General features: G+C 38.8%; 1 protein-coding gene across 1 annotated transcript; it reads right to left on the reverse strand.

The window, feature by feature from the left end:
• Positions 1 to 489: 489 nt before the first annotated feature.
• Positions 490 to 8,945, reverse strand: LOC131797699 (uncharacterized). Its single transcript, XM_059115365.2, has 11 exons — positions 8,847 to 8,945; positions 7,273 to 7,383; positions 5,952 to 6,605; positions 4,818 to 5,192; positions 3,931 to 4,561; positions 3,438 to 3,545; positions 2,643 to 2,729; positions 2,456 to 2,533; positions 1,605 to 1,649; positions 1,457 to 1,516; positions 490 to 944 (listed from the first exon to the last, which is right to left on the reverse strand). Exons 1-11 carry the CDS (start codon positions 8,932 to 8,934, stop codon positions 935 to 937), a joined length of 2,247 nt encoding a protein of 748 aa, XP_058971348.1. The 5' UTR covers positions 8,935 to 8,945; the 3' UTR covers positions 490 to 934.
• Between the last annotated feature and the right edge of the window lie 22 nt (positions 8,946 to 8,967).

Genomic DNA, 8,967 nt, shown 5'->3' on the forward strand with positions numbered 1-8,967 from the left:
TCGGCCCGGAGGGCGAAGAAACACCTCACCTCGGTTAATTAAAATTTAATTTTGCCTCTTCGGAAGTTTTCAGACAAAGATTCTTTTCTCTTTAGTGCTTTATTCGTTACTGCCGATTTTTTTTCTCCATGTTCTTAAAGGAACACTTTCTTTAGCTGGTACACCTTCAGTTGTATATGAAAACATCAGTCATGTAGGAATTGCGGTAAAGACTTAGGTGATTAGAATAATCTAGTGCCTTGAAGCAAAACGGTGGCGTTTCTATCTCCCTTCTCCAGACAAAGTACAGCCCGTTGCCTCTCTTAACGCAAGGCTGATAAAAACATCAACAGCTGTTGCCATTTTGACCGAAAAAAAGGGTGTATTGCAAGTCTTATAATTTTCTTTACTAGAAGATCAGTTTCCTTCGCGATTAACTGTTATCCTGTAGTTGACGACGGAGTGGTCGATTCCTTCCTTGTTATCTTATTTAAAGGTGAAAGTATGAATTGCAACTTATTTGTGACTGAAGAGATTACGAGGGAATAAAAAACCGATTAGAATTTGCCTTGCTTCAACGTTTGGCTTTGTGGCATACTTAATAATTACACCCAACTATTAGCCTTGACATAGCCGTTCATTGCTTGCTTGGTTATGATTTAGGGCTAGGTATAGTTGCTATGAGATTTAGCTCACAAGCTTCAAGTGCTTTCCATTCAGGATCAGATTCTTTGTTTGTAAGTAAGACGTTTCCAATAAGCAACGTCGATTCATCTAAATGGACATTATTGAAACATGTCTGATTATGAAGTCTTGAAAAAATATTGTCTGACCACACCATGGCTGTTTTGCACTTGCAAATTTAAGTTCAATCAACGCGTCTATTATCTTGCGGAAAGCCTAAAAATTGAAAATCAACGAAGTATACTTTCAGTCCACAGTCGTCACACATATATTAGACCATCCTGAAATCGAGAGAAAAAAATGGCAGTTTAAAAATGTTATTAATTACTCTTTCCTTCCCTTTAATTGCGCTTTTTTTAAACTTATTAACATCAAAAAATGTATTTATTGAAATAATTTCACATGATGAAATTTACTCTTGAATGACTTTTTATTTCAACCTTGGACCAATAAGGTATGATCTCCTGTTTAAACCAATGAAATGAATGATGTTACTACTGCATGGTGGAATCGTTGCGTAAGGTCTATAAAGAGCAAGAGATTATACAATGTCTTGTATTGAGTATGATCTAAACAAAGCTTTGCCCATATGAGGTAGCGAAACCCAGATTGAAATAAGTGCGATAAGTTTGTTCTCGATGTAAAGAAGAAACATTTTTATAGATCAATATTATGTTATCATTAACTGAGGTTCTAGTAGGATGCATATGTATTCTCTTACAACGCAACTTCCTCCCCAATCATGCATGGCAGCAAATTCAACCAAAGCTACGTTTAGAACTGCAACACTGACCCTTCATACACCGGATTGATGCATTCAGCCTCTTCTACACTTTGTAAAACATCATCCATGCTAGAACGAGATAATCACTCAAGTCATGCCACGCAAAAAAACTAACTAGAAGAACAGAACAGCTGTGATAATTGTTTAAGGTATTTACCTTTCGTACAAAATGTTCTCTTTTTCGTCTTGTCCAGTTTCGATGCTGAAGGTGATAAGAGAATTGGAAACGTGAGTATCGCTCTATTTTATCATTTGCAGATCACAGAGTATTTGGTCAGCGACACACCAGCTCGACTCTTATATATACTACACTTTTGATAAAGCATTAAAATAAATCAAATTAAGCCGCGCGCATTTACAAAATAGCTCTTCTTTGTCACTGTTTCTTTAGAATTAGGATAGTTGACTTTTGTGGAAGGCAGAAAAGCAGTAAGCCTACAGAAACACCGTGGGTTTAAGGGCGAGAACCAAAGGCAACGTAACCCACTAGTAATGCTAAGTACAGGAATCGAGCCCGTGCCACGGTATTGATAGGCAAGTGTTCACATTAAATACCTGTTTTTTCGTTTTGGCTTCATGTGTCAATAGTGAACAAACGCACCGCAACAAAGCGTTTCCGGTGATTCTCACTGATTTCATAATTTTTATAAGTATGGTTAATGTGTACTTCATCCTTCAAGATTTCTTTGGAGGATTGCTTTGGGGTTCTGTCACATTTACGATTCACCTCGAGCCTATTTTTTTCATAATAGCCTCTTTTTGTTCATACTATACAGAGATATCATCTTTGAAAAATACATAAAGCTGGACTGACACATGGCAAAAATAAACTGTTTGCTCCATCAAAACTATCTATGATGAGGCACACTGGGACGTCATCGTTGACAAATACATGAGGCTGGATTAATACGTGGCAAAAATTAAGCTATTTGGTACATTAAAACTATCTATGATGTTACCAAAGTAAAGATCTTTTATGGTTAGGGACAGTACTACTGCATTTCTGACCTGCTGCAATAGAGCGGATTGTCACTCTCTTTGATCTCGTCATCATCCGCAAACTGGTCATAGGAATCCATAAAATCCCTGTTTTGAAAAAGACAAAACAAAAAATTCTCATCATCTCAAGGAATCGCTATTCTCGGGTATGCTTTAGGTATCTTAAACACTTTTAATATTAGAAAAATAGTCGTACCTGTTATCGTATAAAATGTTAAATTGTTCCTTCTTTGTCAACGTTTCCGTGGTATAGCGTTCTCCTCTCTCATTTTCTCTGCTGAAACTGGTAACAGAAAACATTACCTACAGATCTACAAGGATTTTATTTTCTTTTGTACATACTTCCTCGACGTTACGACTGTACACCACCAGTTTTCTGCAGAGAATTAGATCGACTGGTTACCTGTCCACTTAAGAATAACTATGCTCCGCAGTGATTGGCTGGTTTTTAGTAGCTGTGCTTGGTGCCGATTTTTTGACGAAAATTTACACCATAATGTAACATCAGTGTTAGGAGAATTAGGAAGCAAAGAAGAGAATTGACTCGCTTAAACGCTGACTTCAGCTGTGTTAGGGCTCGCCCATACTACAGGGCATCTCAAGTGCCCACCTTCTACGTAGGACATCGCCCGATTTGTAAGGCAGCGAAGTGTATTGACTGCGATTCATAGTCAATTACAATCAATCTCGGCGAGGTTTAGTGCTCTACAAGGAGGCCTCGTCGCCTCAGAGTGACTTATAGGTGTGTCGGCTGTGAATTTCCGGTTTCCCTTAAATTTTGTCGCACCCAAAAGCAGTGTCAAACATTGCATCGTCAAGGGATCTTTCATTTATTAACATTCTCAACGAACGAAAAATGCCGTCTCTTTAACTACCGCGAATTCATTACGTTGTCGGTATCTTCTACACTAGTTGATATCAACAGCTGTAATACAACGAGGGACGGCAACTGAAAGGAACACAAACTATAAACGTCGAATTCTGTGCACACCTTTCGTTGTACATGTTTGGAGGGTTGTTATCGTCTTCAGCTATCTTCTCACTAGCTGTGTAGCTGACAGTAAATTTGTTATGACCTTTGTCTGTCCTTTTGAACCGCCTAGAATTCAATTAAAAGGGTAAATAATTAGTATCAAGAATTTTATACAAACGCTATTATACATTTTTAATGAATTTTTGCCTGCGTTGTTTGTTTTCGAACTGATAAGCTGTAAAATCTGGTCTTTGATGTCCCTCAAAGGCCTAAGATATTTCATGGAAGTCCACACCTATTTTTCTTTTAATAAAGATAGGAAATCTGTGAAGGCATTACATCGTGGTATGTCTCAAAACTGCCGTTGAAACATTAGTTTTAGAACTGACCCCAAATGATTATGCCTTGAACTCTGATCGTTACGCTTTACTTCTTTCATTGTAATGAAAAGTCATGGTCACTGTGCGATCAGTTATCGACTAATTTGCGATAGGTCATCGATTATCCATACCAGTTTCTACGGAGACAAACAAGTGCTACTGTTACCACCACAGCTAAAGCAGCCAACGAAGCTATCAAAGCAACAATGATGGGAACTTTCCCCGATGCTCTTGAATTTTTGTATTCAGCCTTCTGTTCGGTTTCTCCATTCGAGTTGCTCGGTTCCCCCTTACTCCTTGATTCGGTTAGTGGAAAGAGTTCTCCACTCGTTACCCTTGAGGTTGAAGTTCTCTGGGTGGTTTCATGCGGCCTTGTTCTTGGAGGCACCTCATGATCAGTTGTGATTGGTAGTGTTGTCACAGGTATGTTCGTAAATGGGGAGGTAAACGATCCGTTTGGATTGGTATGAACTGAGGATGCTTTTTGCGATGTTGAATGCCCACTTGAGCGTGTTGTTAGGGTTGATTGTTCTGTAGAGGATTCTTTAGCTGGTGTGATTGTTGTACCAGTTGTAATTTTGCTGTTGTTGCTTAAAGAAGTAAGTGTTGCTGTATTTCCGGCAGTAGGAGACTTATCATTTCCACTTGTTGTGCCTCTGGAATTTGCTCCAGTAATCGGAACTGTGGTAGGACTGACAGAAGTGATATCGGTTGATGTCGCTTTCTGCGTGGTATCTGTTGTTCTCCCCGTACTTGTTGGTACTTTGTTGAGGAAAAACGAAATACAGAATTAACGTAAGTTTGCGTGTGTGTGATTGATGGCCTTTGTCAATTGCTATATTCTTAAATAGGCGAATCTAAAACATTGCAGACAAAAGACGCTTACAAATACAAGATCAAATCTTAATTCTGTAACAAGCAAACTAATTCAAATGCCCAGATCACTATCGTAACATCGACCATTTGGAGAGAGCCTTGCTGACAGCTTTTATAATAAAGAGCAAGCTACTATTCTTACTTGTAAGCTGGAGAGCATGATATTCAGCCTTAAAACCCACGTCTTGGACAGTACCATCTGAGGTAAATGTAACTGTAACGTTATTGGTTTTTGACCGGATATCCCCAGGCGGATACGCCACACCCATACAGTATTTCCCTGTTAGTTCAGACGTTCCATTTGGAAAGTTGTCGTGTATCTCTACATAGTCGCAATCACAGCTTTGAAAGAGACACATATCACTCGTTTCCAGACGGAAGTCAACAAATGTCAATGAAATTATGTAGTTCCAGGGGACATTGATATGCCACTCACACCAGGCCTTTTCCTTATATGGAGATGGATAGTTTGGACTTGAGAAGGAACCATTCAATGCTGTTAAGGTCCATCTACACGCTGCAAAGAAAATACGTGGAAATGAATCGAACCAGCTTGTGAGACGTTCTTTGACCGACAACCATTTCCACAAGTCACATAACTGTAACACTACCAGTAGTTTTCCCGCTTTTTATAACATGAAATATCAAGGATTATTAAAGCTACTCCCCCGTACGAAATGTAGGACATAACAGGCTACTTCTAACAATTTATCAATTTTTCGTGGAAGTTTCACGGCACAGTTATGTACCCATGAATGGGCAGAGGAACTTTGATGCCACCATGCGAGGTCCTTTATCTTCAGAGTCACGGTAGTATAGATACTATGCACAACGCCCATAAAAAAATCGTTTTTGAACCCGTTTTTTCCTCCCGTGATTGGGGAAACAGCATTAAAAGTTTAATCTGATCAAAGCTTTCAGGAAGTTTTTCTATTCTTCTATATTTGGTGGCTTGCCAAGAAGGTTGGGAATGAAGATTGTTAAATATTCCATTTAAATTTTTGTACTCGAATTTTCCACTACACCCAGTTCTATGGTTAAGCACCATGCAGCAAGCTTATCACAACCCAGTAGAACTAGGTGCAAACCCAAGCTCTTTAAACTCACTTCCTCGGCCTCATAAGTTAGTTGGGCACAAATCATCATTAGGTCATGGAACTGGCCATTAGAAAGGGATTCAATGTCTCAGTCCCAAGTAGTCTACAAGTTTTGTAATTTTACATACCGTCTGTCTAGATTTCCTTAAGCAAAAATAACCCAGAAAACCATCGCTTACCTTGGTAATAGCAATAATAAATGTAGGGATTTTGAAGATCCGCACCAAAAGGATAAGAATAGACCGCGCGGTTATGATTGTTATCATTCTCTGTGTCATACAGTATATACTCCAACGTATGTGTTGTTTTCAAAACTTCTTGGCAGTTCTTACTGTTAAAAGCTATCAGATAGAAAGGCTTGTCTATTGGCAGCTCGATAGGTTCGCTGTACGATCCAACATCTTGACAACAAAACCTTATCTCAGTATCTGATTTGTACGTTCCAGCAGGGACAGTACCGGATTTGAAATTCAAATTTATTCCATGTTTCCCGTTTTCATCATCCCACAAGACGCTTCCTTCTCGTAGATAGCCTGGACATGAAGAGCCTTTTTTATAAATGCAGTATTGACCGTAAGGCCAACCAAATCGACCGTTATCAACAGCACCGGTCGTAATTGTCTTGAAGCAGAAGCTTTGAGTAACATCTCCCGAACTCAGTACTGAAGCATTAAGGTGAAAGTTTGGAGATTTCGCCGTAAGGCTTTTGTCATCCTCCAAATCTTGATAGATATATCCGGTCTCCCAAGAGAAACCGTCAGCCCCAGGACAACCAGATTTAGTCATAGGTAGACCGTATTTTCCCGACGGCCATTTGACGGAATTGCCAAAAGCTGAAATGAGAAAATATCATCAGTTATCCGTACACCGTATTTCTGAATAAGCGCCTGGTCGCGAGTTTGAAATTTCGGCGTAGAGGAGGGGCGCTTCAAGGAGGGCGCTGAATTAAGGGGGTGGGGGAGCTAGTATGTTAAAAGCAATAGGACCAAAATCAAAAGAACAGATCTAGTATATAAAGGAACTCTGTAAGCATATGAAGATAAAAATCAAAGGGCGCCTTTGGCCAACTCGTGGATAAAGTATTTATGAGATATATAAAAAGTTGCTATCAGTAAACTGAGGTGTTAAAAAAAGGTAGAAAGTAGAACCATTGTGAGTATAGAAATTATAGTACTTAAGTGTGCAATGGAAACCACAGGACGAAATATCAAGAATTCTTAAACGGAAACTTGGATGAAATATATGAAACCGTTGCGGAAACACGACGGTTAACACGCGTTTCATTTATCTTTGCCGCACTTTTTAGTTGCTTTTGTGTGAGCATTCTAGTCTTGTCAGTGTCTTGGTGGTACATTCGTCAGAAACTGGGTTCCGACGCCTAAACATGCATAAAGTCTATTTCTGTGCCTCTTCATTAAAATTTGATCATACCTTTCAAGGTTGTAGGTTAGATCTAAGAGTACGTATTTACCACAATGTGTCGTAACTAACTATGCCTACCTTTGCAAGCGTTACAACTCTTGCGGCAACTGTATAACATGTAGTTTGGGTTCCTTTTACATTCACCGATTGATGCCCAATACGAACAAAGCTTGTTGTTATCCTGACAACCTTGCAACAAAACATGAAGCATGCAGTGCTAAAACAAGCTGATCAAAGATCTTCTAGAATTAGGCCCTTACAGAAAATCTTAATTCTTAACTTAAATTACAGAGATGTTATAGCATGAAATTGCAATCGAGTTTACAAACGTGTCCTGTTTTGTAACTGAAACTTTAAAACAAACAAACAAAAACAACATACGAAATACGAAACAATAAATCACGTAAATATGGATTGTTGTTCCTGTTAGCTGGTTACATTACACTTTCACATGTATTTACATGTAGTCTTGCTACTCATCCCAAAAAAACTACACAAAACATTGGAAAACATAGCAGAAAAAACACAAGCACAGAAAAAAACAATAAACATTAAAAAAAATGAGCAAATTGAATACGTTCGATGCTGACTCTTGGCCCGAAATATGTTCTTAATTTTTTTTTAACATTTTGTATCATCTCGGCCACAGCTTTCCAATGTAAAAAGGTTCTTATTCTGCATGCTTCAATCAAAACACAAAAATCAGTAAAAAGTAAGGAAATGAGTACAGTGATCAATTTGTTTAACCCTCGCTTGGAGTTTTGTGGCTTTTGAAAATTTCACAGTGAAACACGAACTAAATGGACACCTTCGGAACTTTTAAGCTTGCTAGCGTCCGCTTGATACAGCATGTCAGGTTTCATACATTGCGCAACAATGGTTAATCTCTAATTGCTAGGAAACAAATAGTCGAATTGGCGTTTTACGAAAAGTGGAGAAAGTAATCCACCTCTGTAAATAATTACAAAAAATAGGTAGAATTGTCTCAAAGCTTCTCAGCCAACACAGGTTTTTTTTATGAAAAACGCTCAGTTTTATTGCCCTCCTCTGTCCGCGCGATACATCCAGAGGTTTCCTCTGAACACAAGTGTAGTTGAAACAGAATACTAAATATGGGAAGAAAATTCTGGGACTTGAGTCACAACATGGGGTTCGTACGGCACAGGTTTCACTGTATTATGTCTGCAGTAAAACAAGGCTGTCAAGCGTTTTCTGGTGGCAAGGAATCCTCAGAATCTTGTCACACTATTTGCTGGTCTGTAATGGCAACTACGTTAGGACCCCTTCCAGAGGCGGTTTTCAGTGAAAGAGACAGCCGGTCGTTGAAAAAAAAAAAGAAGATGGTAAAAGAATAAATGTATGCACCGTCCGAGTGGACAAAAATTTGTGGCCCTAATAGAGCGCTAAAATTATTGCAATTGATACTTGCTTGTAGTGTCACCACGAAACCTTTGAAAATTATATTTTTAAAATGAACAGATGTTAATGGTGGACTATAGGCGCAAAATATCAGACATTTTGTGCGACAAAGCTGAGATATTCTTGTCTCTTCCGGCGAACGAACCTCTAAACACAATAATCCCATCGCCTGTTATTCTGATGATACAACGTCGAACTGCTCAAAATGAAAATTCACAAGTTTAGACTTGTACCTTCTATCCATGAAAAACTTAAGAGCACAATTCCCAGAACTCTGCGCCAGACAGCAACATTCCAAGAACGTCTCCGTCCGTCAGTCATTATCCTCAGCTTTTAACCTCTTAGGGCACAGAA

The sequence above is a fragment of the Pocillopora verrucosa genome, chromosome 8 (assembly GCF_036669915.1).
Source record: "Pocillopora verrucosa isolate sample1 chromosome 8, ASM3666991v2, whole genome shotgun sequence".
Lineage (NCBI taxonomy): Eukaryota > Metazoa > Cnidaria > Anthozoa > Scleractinia > Pocilloporidae > Pocillopora > Pocillopora verrucosa.